Below are 17,033 nucleotides of genomic sequence, written 5' to 3' on the forward strand. Positions count from 1 at the left end.
GGACCCTTTTTCTAAGTCGGAGCCACTTGTGTCGTTCCTATTAGAACGGGTCCTGTAGCGGTCAATGGACCACGAGGGAGCGTGACTTGTCAGGCTGACAAGTCGCCTGACAAGTTGCGCTAGTGTGGACCGGCTCTTAGTCCCCCTCTGCTTAAGCAGAGGTGACACCACCACGTAATAATTTGGCCGCAACAAAACAAGGGGAGGGAGAGAGAAAAACACCATAGTTCTGATTTCTGAAACGATTGATCTGAGCCAGGTGAGGCACCCCATTAAATACCCCAGAACAAGGTTCTGGAACAAACCGGTGGGTATTTAGGCAGGAAGAAAGAGCGGGAAGGGGCTATTCTGACCCAAGGATTAGAGGTCAACCCTAAAACCCCCAGATACACTTTCTAATCTCCCCAGATACTGGGATAAAAGAATTTTGAGCGGGAAAGATGCCATCTGACCTTCCCAGGAGTTTAGGTGTATGTTTGGGCAAAAAAAAGAAAAACACAAGGCAGTTTATCTCTGCAATCCATGCACATTCTCCCATGTTTGTTACCTTCAACTGCTGGAAGTGCAGAAATATACCTGTTAATCCTGCAAGAAATCCAGGGAGCTCCCAGCTGGAGCTGACAGCATCGTTCCATTGCTGCCCTGAAATTTCCAAGCAGTGTTTTCAGTCCCACAAAGTTCTCTTTAGCTGAACTTAAAAGCACCTTTTCCTATCCTTATCTGCATAACTTAAGGGTGTGATTTCACCTGGCCCAGCAAGAGAGAACTGGGTAGGGCTCATAATGCTGCTTGGGATTTCAGGGCAACAGAAGGATCAAGAGATTAGGAGCTCACTGGGTTCTGGCAGGGTTAACAGATATTTTTCTGTTCTTTTAGTGTGGTAAACCAGTTCAGCTCCGAAAGGTTTTACCCTTTTCCTGACCAGGCCATTGTTTGCACTGCACTGCGTTATTTTAACTGACAAGTGCAAGGTCGTGCGACACTGTGTTCTTCTTTTCCCACAAATAGAGCTTTCTTTTGGTAGTATTTGATCAACTCTGCGGTTTTTATTTTTTTGTGCTATAAACAAAAAAAATGCCAGACAATTGTGAAAAAAAAAACAATATTTTTTACTTTCTGCTATAAAACACACCCAATAAAAAAATGTAAAACATCACATTTCTTCATAAATTTAGTCCAATATGTATTCTGCTACATATTTTTGGTGAAAAAATCCCAATATGCATATATTGATTGGTTTGCGCAAAAGTTATAGCTTCTACAAGCTATGGGATATTTTTTTTTTTACTTGTAAAGACAGTGATCAGTGACTTATAGCGGGACTGCGATATTGCGATGGACAAATTGGACACCTAACTGACACTTTCAACACTTTTTTGGGACCAGTGACACTAATACAATAATAAATGCTAAAAAAATATGCACTGTCATTGTACTAATGACACTGTCTGGGAAGGAATTAACATCAGGGGCAATAAAAGGGTTAACTGTGTGCCTAGGTTGTGCTTTCTCACTGTGAGGGAGGTACTTTGACTAGGGGAAGGCAGAGATCTGTGTTCCTGCTTAGCAGAAACACAGAATCAATACCTTCCCTTCTGACAAAATGACAATCTGCCTTCTTTACATAGGCAGATTGTCCTATTGTTTACATAGGCAGATTCGGTCAGATTCGGCAGATGTCGGTCTGCCTGTGTCCTGTGTAATCGGCAGGTGCCGGTGGATATTGAGTCCTTGGTACCCGCTGCTGGGCTCCCGCCGTGTCTAACTACAGCAAGGGTGGCTTGCTGGCGGCATGAGCCCCAGACAGGGAAGTGTCAGATCACGTACTAGATGCGTGATCTGGCGCAGAGCGCAGCCCTGCTGCAGTATATCTACAGTAGGCGGTCCACAAGTGGTTACAGATATTAACCAATATTGGAAAATTGTTTGCTATGAAGTACGGAATATGTTTTTTGTTTAATTTTGCGTAGAAAAATAGAAAGATAAAATAGTAGTATGGATATCTACGTATATGTATCATTACTTTGGTAGGAGCCACTGGTTAAAATGGGTCCCTGGTTCTTTGCCCCAACCTCTGTAAGAACTTTAGCCTCTCTGATGCACTAGGTTGGGAGTACAAAGCATGAAATACCACAGAAATTCACTGAAAGTAATACAGTATCTGGTAACCAGTATACATACCATGTCCAAGAAAACAGGCATTGAAACAGTTAAGGCAAAGGCAAACTTAATATATTGTCACCCGATATGGTAGGTAAAGAGGTAACCATGAAAATGGATTAACAAAAGCAATTTAGCATACATTGCTAAATGTATGCTAAATTGTGCTTGGTAAAAAGGGCGAGGCATAAAAAGAAACCTAAGGGTTGATTTATTAAAACTGGAGAGTGCAAAAATCTGGATAGAAAACAGTCAGCTTCCAGATTTTTTTGTCAAAGATTTTTTGAACAAGCTGAAGTTAGAAGCTGATTGCATAGCTGCACCAGATTTTGCACTCTCCAATTTTAGTAAATCAACACCACGGTTTCTATATCAGCATAAACAATAACAAGGTCACCTAACCTGCAGCAGTGGGCACTAATAGAGCTTGAATTACCGAATACAGGGGACTATACTGAAGAAGTGCATTAATGGTGATTACAGTATGCTAGGCCTAGACTGCCTGGATGTGCACTGTATGTAAAAATGAAAGAAAGGGAGAGAGAGGATTTTTCTTTATGTTGCTCTTCTGCTGGCTATCGTTGGGACCCTTTAAGAAGCAGTGATGCACTTAACTGTTTTAGTAAACCAGCATGCTGTATAGTTACAGTGAAAATGCAATCTGTGGTATAGGTGCAGTGTAGATGTGGGTCAAATGCAGTGAAAATTGGGTATAGGGGGCGTGGCCTGGAGCGGCATGAAGTAGGAAGTTAGTGCACGGAGCTCCGCCGGCTGAATATCCTATTACCCCGTTTATCCTGCATCTCGGACCCTACTTTCTGGCTCTACAGCTTCCTGCTGGTGTCCTGACGCCACGGGTATCATGTCGCCGCCGAAGAAGCCTACAGACACCGTAGCGAAGCTCGATAAGTTCCGCCGTCAGGAGAAGGACAGTGCTGCCCAAGATGGCGCCGAGGCGGGAGCGGGGGGGAGCGTGGTGGCTGCAGACACTACCCGTGTCTTAGATGCAATCTCGGTATGCCAAGCCTCCCTTACGGCGAAGATTGAGGAAGTTAAAATGGACATATCCCTGCTCCGCCAGGACCAGCAGAAGCTGCGGGAACGGGTCGACGAAGCTGAGCACAGAATCAGTGGAGTGGAGGATTCCCTGCCCCCCCTGCAGCATGTCTCTGATCGCCTCCAACTTCAGGTGAGCCAGCTATTAGTCAAACAAGACGACATGGAAAATCGTCTGAGACGCTGTAACATCAGACTGATCGGGCTACCTGAGGGGGCTGAGGGCAGGGACCCGGCTGACTTTTTGGAACGTCTACTGACTGATACTTATGGCCGGGAGGCCTTCTCCCCCACATTCACTGTGGAACGTGCCCACCGTTTGTCCGGGAAGCCCCCTCCTCAAGGGGCGCCTGCCCGCACCTTTATTGCTAAGATGCTTAACTACAGGGATAGAGACACCATTCTGCGCCTAAACAGGGAAAAGGGCAATATCCCCTTTGGGAACGGGAGGATTGCAATCTTCCCCGATTTCTCGGCCGAGGTACAGAAGAAACGCAAGACCTTTCTGGAGGCCAAGCGCAGACTTCGCGTCAAGAATATCAAATATGCTATGCTATTCCCTGCCCGACTGCGGGTTGAGGGGGAGGGGAGGGTGCAATTTTTTGATGATCCTGAGGCTGTCATAACATGGTTGGAACACCTGGACACTCGGAACTGACCTCCCTTCCAGCACGATTTTTACCCCTGATGCCTGCTGGTGACTGTTCTCTACCCAATATCCTTTACTGCCTGTTGGTCTACAGTATGGCGGGAGGCTCTGCACCTCCGTCTGCGGAGTGGCTGTGAAATCACTGGCTTGAATGGACATGCCTCACTTATGCACCCTCCGGCCACCTGTCATCTCTCCGGTTTTTACTCAGTCTGGAGGAGGACCTTGCTGTTCTCCATGGTGACTCGTTTGCCTCCTATGCCTGCATTCTCCATCCGTCCCTACCCCCTGATCCTTGCCATCTCTTGTCTTCTGAACTATCCCTGACTTCTCTATATTTCTCTTAGATGTCTCGAGTTATCCTTCCGGATGCTGCTATCCATGACTATGGCCGGCGAGCCCTGGTCTTTTTTTTTCTCTTCCCCCCTTTTTTTTTTTCTCTCTCGTCTCTTCTTTCACCATACATGTTCCCCTTTCTGGCTCCCTTTCTTTCCCCTTTTTCCTCTCTGCTGGTTTTCTGGCTCTATGTGACTTTAGGCTGTATATCTTCTTCCCCTTCCCCCTCTTCCTCTTTTCTTTTTGTCTCTGTGTTTTTTTCTGGTTCTCTAGTATTTTCCTACACTTGTGCTTTGCTACCCAGCGAAGTTTCGCCCGCCAGCTCTGTGAGTGACAGAGCTACGCGCCAACCACCCCTCCACTGTCTGTGTGGTCAGTGGGGGCCTATGCTCAGATTGTTGTTCCTCTGGGCCAAATACTGGACCTGCTTGTCTCCTTTACTTTCGTACTGTTATTATGTTTCTATGTTTTGCAGGTCCGGTCTTTACTGTGGTTGGACTGGGAAATGGTATGCCCGCACGTGTTTGGGTTGGTGCAGGGCGGGGTGGGGGGTGTTGTTGTTTTCTTTATTGTTCATTTTTGTTTTATGTCTATGGGAATGTATATCGAATATTCTGATCTGTTTTTTACGTGTGGATGCACTATCTCAGGAACAGTTATATGCCTGCCTGACCGAGGCTACTCATTTAATGCACTTTATGACCTTTATTATGTCGCGTCGAACGGGACCCCCGAGGCTCCTATGCCACTCATTTTTCCTAGTACTTGATGGCTCAACTTAAATTTCTTACCTGGAACGTCCGGGGATTGGGCGATAGAATTAAACGCTCTGCAGTGTTTGCCTATCTTAAGGGCCAGCGTGCGGATGTGGTGGTGCTGGTGGAGACCCATCTGGAGGGCCGTCTCCAGATGGCGCTTCGACGCCCGTGGATCGGCTGGACGTTCCACTCCATGTTTACTTCCCATTCCCGGGGAGTGGCGATTTTAGTGGCCAAATCGGTGCAGTTTGAGCTTCGGGGATCCCTAGTAGACCCTCAGGGTAGATACGTTTTTCTTTCTGTGTTGTTATGCGGAGAGCCCTTCCTGCTCATGGCGTTTTATGTGCCCCCCCCTTTCTCATCCACTATCCTTACTGAAGGCCTAGACTTCATGTTATCTAACCCCCATGTTCCGGTGATCTGGTTGGGCGACTTCAACAATACCTTGAACCCCTCCCTTGACAGATTACACACGACAGCTCCGACATCCCCTTTGCCTACCACGACCAGATTTGCTAGACTATTGACGGAATTTAACCTGTTTGATTCCTGGAGAGCCAGGTATCCCGACAGACGGGCCTACTCCTGTTACTCCTCTGCTCGTCAGTCCATGTCTCGTATAGACTTTATATTGGTCTCCCCCTCCCTCCTCCCGCGTTTGGTGGATGCTGGGTTTTCGGCTCGTGGGCTATCGGACCACTGCCCCTACTGGGTGCAGATTGGTTTTGGCAGTAACCGCCCCCTCCCAGCGTGGAAGCTCAACCCCCATTGGCTTGGGCTTCTCCCAGTGGAGGCGGATCTGGCATCGGTTTGGCGACAGTTTTTTACAGACAATATTCACTCTGCGTCCACGTTGGTGGTCTGGGAAACGTTCAAGATCCATGTCCGGTCCCACTTGACGGCTGCAATTAACAAACTCAAATCCGACTCTTTGGAGAGCTATCACAGGGCCCTGAGCAATCTGTCCGCGGCGGAGCGGGCCTTTCAGGCGGCTCCTACGCAGGAGGGAGCTGCACAGTATAAACTAGCCACTAGAGTGGTGACGCAGTTGGAGTATGATAGGGCCCGTAGGAAGCTGTTTTTCCAGAAACAGAAATTATTTGAACACGGGGAGCGTGCGGGTAAACTCCTGGCTTATTTGGTTCATTGTGAGGATAGGCCCCCTGTGGTGATTCGTTTGTGTTCCGCGCAGGGAACCCTAATTGCTGACCCAAAACTGGTGGCAGACGCCTTCCGGGCATTTTTTCAGGACCTCTATACTTCCACGGCCCCGGCGGATGATTCTATCATGGACGCCTTTTTGGCCTCGGTGACCTTTCCTCAATTGACTGCCGAGCAGGTTGAGTCCTTGGAGGCCCCGCTCAAGGTGGAGGAGGTCTCGGAGGCCATAGCACAGTTCTCAAGGGCTAAGTCACCCGGCCTGGATGGACTCCCGATAGAATTCTATTCTATGTATGTTGAAGACCTTGCCCCACGCCTACTAGCGTTGTTTGAGGATATATTTGAGACATCCTCCCTACCCCCGTCCATGCGGGAGGCTCTGGTGGTCCTGATACCCAAGCCTGGCAAGGATCCGCAACGACCTGAGTCCTACAGGCCGATATCTCTCCTCCAGGTAGACGTTAAAATTCTGGCGAAAATATTGGCTACTCGGGTCAACAAGATTATTCTCTCGTTAATACACACTGATCAATCGGGCTTTATGCCTGGCCGCAATACTTCATTCAACCTGCGAAGGCTATTCATGAATTTACAGGCCACTCATGACAATGTGGGAGCCAGGGTAGTTGTGTCCTTAGACACGGCCAAGGCCTTTGATTCTGTGGAATGGAGATTTCTATGGAGATGTCTGGAATGCTATGGCTTTGGCCCGCGGTTTGTCCGCTGGGTGCAGGTTCTTTACCAGGCCCCGGTGGCTAGGGTGCTGGCCAACGGCTGGACGTCTGATAGATTCCCTCTGAGTAGAGGGACACGCCAGGGCTGTCCTCTGTCACCACTATTGTATGCCCTGGTCGCCGAACCTTTGGCCATTGCTATTAGGGATCACCCGGATATCAGAGGTCTCCGCGTTGGGCCCCTGGAGGAGAAAATCAGTATGTACGCTGACGATACGTTGCTGTTTCTCGCTGACCCGGGGCCCTCGTTGAATACTGCACTCTCCCTGATTGGTCGATATGGCCAGTTTTCTGGTCTGAAGATCAATTGGGACAAGTCCCAGATTTTACCTATTGACGATATTTCGTCTTTCCCTTCTAATCCCGAGTTCCCCTTGTGCAGAGTAGATCGCATTAAATACCTGGGGGTTCAGGTCACGGTGAGGCCGACAGACTATGTGTCGGACAACTTGCTACCCCTCCTTACTATGATTAAAGCGAGGACTCAGACGTGGACTAGACTACCGCTGGGGGTGATGGGTCGAGTTAACCTGATAAAAATGGTGTTGCTTCCTAAATTGCTTTATGTGCTGTGGCATTCCCCAATTTATCTTCCGCTCCGTTATTTTCTCCAGCTGGAGTCTCTCCTCAAACCGTTTGTCTGGGGAACCTCCAGGCACAAATTGTCCTGGCGGAAGCTGAAGAACGCTACCAATTTGGGTGGTTTGGCTCTCCCTGATTTTAACCTATATTATATTGCAGCGCAGCTGTCTCATTTTTTCCATTATAATTCCTCTGATAGGGATAGATTTCTGGCACTTCTGGCACCGACTCGGACCCATGCACTCACAGACCCCCTTTCTCTTATTGTATCAGGGATCCGGGGAGCGGATCACAGGGATGGTCGGGCATCAATGCTATACCAATACAGGAGGTTGTGGGACGTTGTCTCCAGCAAACTGGCTCTCCCTGGGCTCCATGAATATACCCCGCTGTGGAACAACGTGTCCCTCCCTGAATTCCGAACTATCCCTGATGTGCATGTGTGGGTTCGACACGGTATTATTTTTCTGACCCATATCGTTGCGAATGGGACGCTTAGGAGCTTTGAGTCCCTGGCCGCTCGATTTCACCTCCCGCGTACTATGCTCTTCCGGTACTTTCAGCTGCGGCATGCGTTCCACACGCAATTCCCTCAGCCGGTGCCGGTTCTGCCCCCGGTCCCAGTGCTTGAGGTGGTCAGTTGCTCGAATCCTAGTCATCTTATTTCGATATTGTACACTATGCTACACGAGCCGGCCTCCACGGTCCTTGCGTATGCATCTAAGACTAAGTGGGAGGAGGATGTGGGTCCCTTGGAGGATGACGAGTGGAGTGACGCTCTGGATGCCTGTAAATTAGTCTCCCCTAAACTGTCCGACAGACTCGCCCAGACTTATATCTTACATAAGGCATACCTTACCCCCCTGCTGACTGCCAAATACCGACGAGATGCCACGGACGCCTGCCCTATGTGTAGCCGAGAGCGGGGTACTTTTTATCATCTGATATGGAGCTGCCCCGAAATCCAGGGTTACTGGACTCAGGTAGTTAAATTCCTTCATGACACTATGGGCTCCCCCCTCTCCCTGCTCCCCAAACCGTGCTTATTGGGAATTTTTCCTGATACCAGTATGAATAAATTTACTACTATATTCTTGCACGAAACTTTATTCTCCGCCCGGAAATTGATAGCGCGCCGATGGATGCGTGATAGACCCCCCACATTTCATGACTGGCTTAGGGAAGTTAATACTGTTGTGCCCTACAAGAAGCTGTTGTACACGCATCGGGGTTGCCCCACGAAATTTAATAAGATATGGGACAGATGGACGCAGGCCCCGGAAACGTGTGTTTAGTCTGGGTTCCCCTCTTATGTTGTGCTGTGCAGGTGGTCTGTCGACCAGCTATTGTATGCCTCGGTCTTCATGTTTTATATTTGGACTTGGTTCCACACAGGAGACGCCTCCTTGGCGTACTTTTCGCACTGTTCATGTTTGTGTTTTGTTTTTGTTCTTTTATTTTATTACGCCCTGTTTGATACTTATGTTCAGATGTACCTTGAATTGCTCACTTCATTGACTGTGATTCACTGCATTCCTCTGTTACTGTTATTTACGGATACTTGTACAATGAAGACTCGTTTGATTAAAAAAAAAATTGGGTATAACTGTAGTATAGGGCTGTTATGGGTGCAGTATAGATTTGATAGAAGTGTGATACAGGCTAGTATAGATGTAGTATGAGTTGGATGCAAATGGTGTCCTGCTCTCAGTGGCTCTGTCTCTGCTAGCAGTGTCAATAATGGGCAGATAGCACCTAGTATACTGCTGTGGAAGCTTGCTGTAGGAAGGGGCTCCTTCAGTCACACTCTATTAAAGCTTCTGGTGATAAGCAGTGCAGGATCTGTGATGTGGACAGTGCTGCTCTGCCCCCAGGTGTCCTCAATCTTAGGCTCACATCCCTGTTGGTAGGTGAATACTCAGGTAGACATGCTCTGTTCTCTCTCTCCTTGGCACCAAGAGGAAGAACTTTCCCTGTCATTTTAACAAAAATCATCCCTCCCTTCCTCCTACTGCACAGTGTCCATTGGGATCTGTAGTCCAAAAAGTCTATGAGTCCCATTATATGGCTTCAGCAATGTCAAAGGAAAAGATCCATAAGCCGCACATCATGAAGCAGACCCATGTGCATGAAGTGAGGTGAGTGGCAGCATCCGCCTGGACTCCAGCCAAGCCATGCCCCTCCACGTTTCACACCGCCTCTTTGAGCTTAATCATGGGTAACCCATTATATGGCTGCCATCCCAAACTGCAACTTCCAGTATTCTCAGTGTTCTGCATATTATTCTATTAAATGGCTCGGCTTTAGCTCTCCCCCTGCTGGCCAGAGTAGAATGGTGAAGCATAACATCAGTATCTTGGTAGAAATGTAAAGTAACCTGATTGTAAAGGGGGGGAAAAGTCTCCTCCCATGTTTCTGTAGTCCAGAACATGACTACATATATTGATACTCAGATTGAGACACAAGTAGAAAAATAATGAAAAAAAAGGGTAGAAGATAAATGGAAAAAAGAGAGGAAAAGAGTAGGAGCAAATTTGAATAAGGGGGAAAGAGAAGAGGCAAGAGAAGGGAAAAGCAGAAGGGTTAAGAATAAAGGGGGGGGGGTTGTTTGCACCCCTCATCCCAGCCATGATCAGGCAGCAACATCAGCCACACTACCTATCCGATAGCTCTCAGAACTCTTGAGAAAATGTTGTTTTAATAAAACTGAAAACTACAAATATTAACCAAATTATTCTTCTTGGCCCTCAACTATATTTGCTTTTACAGAAGTATGTATATTTACTCACTATCAATTGTTAACAACATCAAACATCAAAAGATAAATCACAAATTAAAGTTTAAAAAACATTAGCCTAAAGAAAAGCTTAAAAGAGAGAAAGGAGAATTCTAAGGCCCCGTTCACACTGGGGTGATCTGACTTGCCGGGGCGACCTCATAGGTCGCGGTGCGAGCCGGCACGGACTTCATAACATTGAAGTCTATGCAGGTCACTCCGGGTCGCCCCAAAGAAGCTCCGGACCCTTTTTCTAAGTCGGAGCGACTTGTGTCGCTCCTATTAGAACAGGTCCACAGCTTCTCTATGGCAGGCGACCTACGGCAACCTGTCAGGCGACCAGGTCGCCTGACAGGTCGCCCCAGTGTGAAAGGGGACTAAAACTAATTTATTTATTTTTGCTTTATTCCATAGCTTGGGAATAAAGTATTTTTATTTACTAATAGAAGGAGAAAGCTCTCTCTCCAAAAAAGAGAGGCAAGAACTTCAATGGTGGGAAATATGGGAAATATTTTTAGTCTGTAAGTAGGATTTATACAAAAGTGACTCCAAGGGAAACTACAATGCTTGTTGATTCATTTTAATATTTGTAATTCTTTTTAGATGTTTGCAAATTAGATTTGTATAATGACTTTATTTTCCTAAAAAAAACTTTTGTTATAGGATATAACCACAACACTTGGTTTGCAAAACATGCTGGGGGAATTTACCTGCAAGGAGAAAAACATATGGGGTTGTCTGATATACAGGTCTATTTTTAGAAAAAGAGTTGCACAGAGATTCTTAGAGAACTGTAGAGCTCTTGTGTTGTGCTCCACTTGTTGGCTGCAATTGGTAAATATGTAGTGTTCATATGCAATATCTAATATTTAAAAATATTATATATTACATAAATAAAGGTAAAAAAAATGACCTTTGACAAAGTCGGAAGTGACGAAACGTGTCAGGGCATGGCTACACGGCATACCATAAGTGAGCGGGTGAGCGGCGTGATTCTCGGAAGTCCGTTACACCATCGTGGAGGTGGTGGGGACCGGTGAGAACACCCCAGACCTACTGTGTATGTGTAATATGCGCTAAAAGTTTATATTTTATGTACGTGCAACAGCATCAGGTTTTACTGGAATAAAATATTTTAAACGGTATTTCACTAGTGGGGCTTTTTTCTTTCTTTTACATACTTCTATGGGAGAGCAGAGGCCGGCGTGAAGGAATAACCTGAAGTTGATTATTCTGATTGCTACATTTGTAACATAGAGCATTTGGTCCTAACCATGAGGATGGTGGGCAATACAGTGGGGTGACTTGCCTAGCTGAGGGGTGTGAGATCACAAAGGTGGAGGATTTCCTGGTGACCCCCTAAACAGCATGGGACTTATAACATCTGATTATCAATCACTTTTACTTATCAACACTGGATTTTTGGAGCACTGTGCACTGAATGTGGACTTTTTATGAATTTGGTTATGTACACTAATTTTAATTCATATTTATTGTTATTGAAACTTGTGTATATTCATGGTTGTTGATTTATTCACATAATTATTCACTTATTTTGCTTTCACGCATATATTGAGTATATACTATGCGTGGCTAGTTTTAAATATTCACAATTTTTTTTATTTTCTATTTTTTTATTTTAATATCTAATATTTACCTGATGAAGCAATATTTTACAATTTTTATTTTTGGTATTAAACATTATCTATGTATCCTCTGCTAAATAGATTTCTTCCACACTACATATCCTTATACCTACCTGGTATGTATTAAAAGTGTTTTCCATAACAGTGTTGTATCATTTTAAACTTTTAGGCTCTTCATCTTTCAGACTGATTGCATATAAAACCAGGTTATGTATTTTTTTCTAGAACATCAAAATTACTTTGGAATAGATGAGCATTTGGGACCCGTAGCAGTCAGTATTCGCAGGGAGAAAGTTGAAGGTATCAAAGAAAAAGAAGTGTCCCCATTCTGCTACCGAATTGCTTTCAGAACCAGCGAGGTAATTACAGTCTTGTTTCTGTGTCTTCTTAGATAAATATCATTTGCAGTGTCTGACCTGCTTTGACTGAGTAAATAAATGGTTGGATCGATGAGTTTTAAATGGCAGTTGGTCATGTGCATATATGAAAACATTAAATGGGAACCAGTGCCTAAAGTGAAATAAAATAATATTATAACAATGCAATTAACATGCATGGATAGAAAACAGTCCCAGTGCGTGCATTCAATTAAAGGCTTCCTCCACTTTGTGATATGTTTCAACTTGGAAATGTAACAGTGTCTGTTCACCAATTAGCAGAAGCGCAAACGTTCCAGGAAAATGCCGCCAAATTATAGGCAGCAAAAGCAGCATTTACACTTCACCTGGATTGTGACAATCTCAATTCAATGAATAATGAAAGTGCGTACTCACCACAAGTATCTGCCGCCAAATTATAAGCAGTGCAATAGCATGAGAAGTGTTGCAGGCTAACTTTAAATACAGTCCACTAATCCTCCTCTTTTCCACTAGAGGCACAAATCAGCTTACACTTGTCTTCGCAAGAAACCATGGTGCAGAGAGCCTCCACTATCCTCCACTTTCCCAGTGGAAACATATCACAAGGTGGAGGAAGTCTTTAAGTGAATGCACATACTAGGACTGCTTGCTATCTATGCATGTGAATTGCATTGAATATAATATTTAATTTTACTTTATGCACTTATTTAATTCATTTAAAGCGATACATATTATATTATCACTTTTTTTTGTGGTTGTATGTATATAAACCCATATTGCAAGCTGCTTTAAACTAACACTGATACTTATATCTTTTTCTCTGTCGCTCATTGACAGACGTAGTCTTCTTGATTCACAAGAACTGGGTTATGTTGTCTCCGCAGGAGTAGGACTAGGCAGAAAGAAAAAACGTTCTGGCTCCACCCTAGGGGCAGTCCCAGAGGGTATATCCTCCCTCTCTCTGCTACAAGGCATCAGTTTTTTTCTGTCTAGTCAGGAGGACAGTGGTACAGGCTTATTCTATTAAGGGTCGGGAGCCCCCGTTCCCTGTTAAGGCGCACTCCACTCGGGCACTTAGTGCGTCATGGGCCTTTCGCCATCAGGCGTCAGTGGTCCAGGTGTGCAAGGCGGCTACCTGGTCGTCGGTGCATACCTTTACAAAACATTATAAAGTTGATGTAATGGCATCGTCTGATGCCTCGTTTGGCCGCAAGGTTTTGCAGGCCGCTATTTGAGGAGACCAGTGGTCTACCTCGAGGGTTTTTTTCCGTTGGAATTTTTATTTGAGTCTCATTCTTTGTTTATAATGAGCCTTTAAAACTTCTAGTTTGGCACCGGTTGGGCCTTCTAGATTGGATTTTAATTTCTGTCAATCCCACCCCTCATTTGTGGCACTGCTTCTGGATGTCCCAGTTCTTGTGAATCAAGAAGACTACGTCTGTCAATGAGCGACAGAGAAAATCGGATTTTTGTAAGATCTTACCGTAAAATCCTTTTCTCTTAGCTCATTGACAGACGTAGTACCCGCCCCTCTATCATTGAGTTGGGTTGGGTTAAATTCTCTGTTGCTGCTTTGTGACAGAACTGATGCCTTGTAGCAGAGAGAGGGAGGATATACCCTCTGGGACTGCCCCTAGGGTGGAGCCAGAACGTTTTTTCTTTCTGCCTAGTCCTACTCCTGCGGAGACAACATAACCCAGTTCTTGTGAATCAAGAAGACTACGTCTGTCAATGAGCTAAGAGAAAAGGATTTTACGGTAAGATCTTACAAAAATCCGATTTTTTCCAAAATGGGAACCAATCCCGATGAGGTTTATGCAATAATATGAGTATTTAGTCCTAAGTTATGATAATTGTCTACACTTATGTTTGTAGTATTTACCCCATTGTTTACCTTATTTCATTGCATTATATGAACCTGACAGGTTAGCTTAATGGTGAGGGTCTCTTAATCCCTGAAATCTCATAGCAATGCCAGATAAGGGAGCAGTGTTATTAAAGCTTGCAGAGTTAGGCTTCTCTTTTAAGTGGTACTAAACCTTAAAGCGGAGTTCCACTCAAAAGTGGAACTTCCGCTTATCTGTCTCCCCCCCCTCCGGTGCCACATGTGGCACCTTTCAGGGGGGAGGGGGGAGGGGGGAGCAGGTACCTGTTTTTGACAGGTACCCTGTCCCCACTTCCGTCGGACCTCGCCACGGCGGGGTATGTCAGAGGTTCCGCCCCCTCCTCCTTCCTCTGCTTCTAGGACATTTACCGAGCACATCGCGCTTCACGTTTGCGCAGTAGGGACCTGGCCGTGAAGCTGCAAGGCATCACTGCCCGGTTCCCTTACCGGCAATGGCGGCAGCAGCACCCGATAGCTGATGGAAACATGGATTTCAGGACAGGTAGGTGTCCTATAATTAAAAGTCAGCAGCTACAGTATGTGTAGCTGCTGACTTTTAATTTTCGGAGGGGGGGGGGGGGGGCAGAACACCGCTTTAAAACAGAAATGTAATATATTGCAGTGTACCAGTCGTTAAATGTGTTGAATGCATTACTTTTCTTTTTAAGCTTTATTTCCCCTTTATTTTCATTTGTTGATCCACCCAGTAACACAATTCATATCTTAAGATGTCTCCACTCAGGATGGATGAGCAACAAAGACACCCTTGCATAGCAGCAATGCATAGTTTTAAATGCATCAGATTTAGAAGGCCTTGACCAGCAAATTAAAGCCGAACTTCAGCTAACACTTTAGGCATATACAGCAACAGTTTGTCAGGATAACTAGTAAACATAATTTAAAAAAAAACGTATGCAGCCAGCGCCTATATCATTTGGTAAACTGCAATATAATAAAGTATTGTTTTTTGATTTATCACCGCTTTAAAGAGTAAATGAACTCTGAACCCTGTTCCCTAAGTACACAGGCTGTCAGTTCTCTAGGTAGAGGCCGAAGTGCTGAGAGGGCTTCCCTTGCAGCTTGGTGCCAATCCCCCCTGGAAGTGGGACAGGAGGTGATGCGACCCAAGTAACACTGGATGCTTGTGGAGTGCAGGTGGATGGTTTAGACGGATATCCGGGATCCCTTCCAGAAACTCCAATGAGAACAAGCAGTGCGGTAGTGAGGGCCAAGCCAGGGGTCATACACGTGTCATCAGTCCCAGGTAACAGCAAGTTGCTGGTCAAACAAGCCGGGGTATCGTTGCCGGTGGGTATAGGCAGGAGCAGGTCCGTTGGGCAAGCCGGGGTCGGTACACTGGTAATCAAGCAGAAAGGGCAGCAGAGTTGGGATGGTCAGATGAGCCAGAGGCCAAAACACAGGAGCGAGATCAACAGGTCAGGAGACAAGCCGGGTCACAACAAGGAAGCAGGAAGTAATCACAGGGCAAAGGTAGAGGAAGCTGTCGATAATCCAGCGCCGGATGGAGCTGTGAGCGATCCTTATGAAGAGGCTGGGCTGGAGCGCTGTGCGTCCTGACGCACGCGCGCCGCACTGGCACGCAAGCGTGCACGTGCAGCCGCGCTCCCGCGCATGCGCACCCGCCTGGAATGTTCACTGGCATGTCCACTAATGTCCCTGATACAGGCAGGGGGCAAATAAATAGTCACTGGCATTGCCTGTGGTCTCCCTTTTGGAGGTGGCCATTTTAGTAGAGGATGGGCTTTTTTCTCTCAATTCAGAGCCTCCAGCGAGGAGAACATTGGGCAGCACAGTAGTGAGATCATCTAAATGTACTCTGTGATCAAGCCTGTATTGGGTATAATGTTCAGAAGGGGTGGTTTTAGGCATGGCAGCAGTGTGCCAAGTCCAGTTTTAATAAAGTTGGATGTTGTCTGATGTCATCAGTGTGTGACTTTCTACTTTTCTATAATAGTAAATCTTTTTATTTTTGGGTTCAGTTCCAGTTTAAGAGGTATACACAACTTTGTGGCTCTGTTATGTGACACTGTTATGCACTCTTTTGAGCTAAGAATCAGTTGGGCTGATTCGTTCGAATTAGACAAAAGAAAATGAGTAGAGAATTAACGTTGTTGCTATTAGCTTCCATTCAAAAATCCTATTTAGTTTTACATAGAAAAAAAAGACAAGTCTTCCTAAATTAGAGGTTATAGTTGTATTGATCTTTCTTTCTCATCATCAAAATACAGCATCTTCGTGGTCACTGCTGGCATGACTGTCAGATATAGAGTGGATTCAGTGTCATCCCCAAGAGGCAGCTTAGAGAACATCTCTTTATCCTCCATCTCTCCAGCATCCACAAAATGACCCCGTCTTCTTATATTTTTGCTTATCCAGCAGAACTAAGATTTGTGTTCTTCCTTAGCTTTCAGCAATAATGTCAGTGCTTGACATACATATATACAGCAATACCAGACAACACCTAGGCTACATAGCATCTGTAAGGAGAGAAAGGGGAACACAACTGGAATCTGTGAAATGCAGGTCTTCCAGGTCTGCCTTTGCCTGGTTGCTTATAAAGGAAAGATGCACTTTATGTAGTACACAGGGCATTAGGATCTCCATTTCCCTCCCATTGACTGTTCTTCCTCATTTTGTCCTCTTATACGGTAGTTTATAGATCTCTACTCTTTTGCTTCTTTTTGGTACTTAATTTACTTACTGTATGTGTGCACATAAATCCAAATATATTTTTTATATATTTATAGAAGTCACATTTTTGTGAATTGCAATTCTATTTTTTTCTATATATAATCTTTTCATTTTATGTACACAGTATGTGTGTTCAACTTGTATTATTATTCTCAGAAGGAATAGCCGTGTCTTGTTTTTCTTAGGCCCTGTTCACACCTGAGCGCATTTCAGCTCGTA

The 17,033-nt window shown here is 45.4% G+C and overlaps 1 protein-coding gene across 3 annotated transcripts in view; it reads left to right on the forward strand.

Annotated features, from left to right (window-relative positions):
- Positions 1–17,033, forward strand: part of SIPA1L2 (signal induced proliferation associated 1 like 2) — a 601,890-nt gene that overhangs the window by 130,500 nt on the left and 454,357 nt on the right. For all 3 annotated transcript variants that reach the window (XM_082249126.1, XM_082249125.1, XM_082249127.1), the window contains exon 3: positions 12,084–12,217. In XM_082249126.1, the coding sequence (XP_082105252.1) occupies positions 12,084–12,217 (134 nt within the window). The remainder of the gene's footprint in view (positions 1–12,083; positions 12,218–17,033) is intronic.

This window comes from Pelophylax lessonae (assembly GCF_965119305.1).
Source record: "Pelophylax lessonae genome assembly, chromosome: 3".
Taxonomy (NCBI): Eukaryota; Metazoa; Chordata; class Amphibia; order Anura; family Ranidae; genus Pelophylax; species Pelophylax lessonae.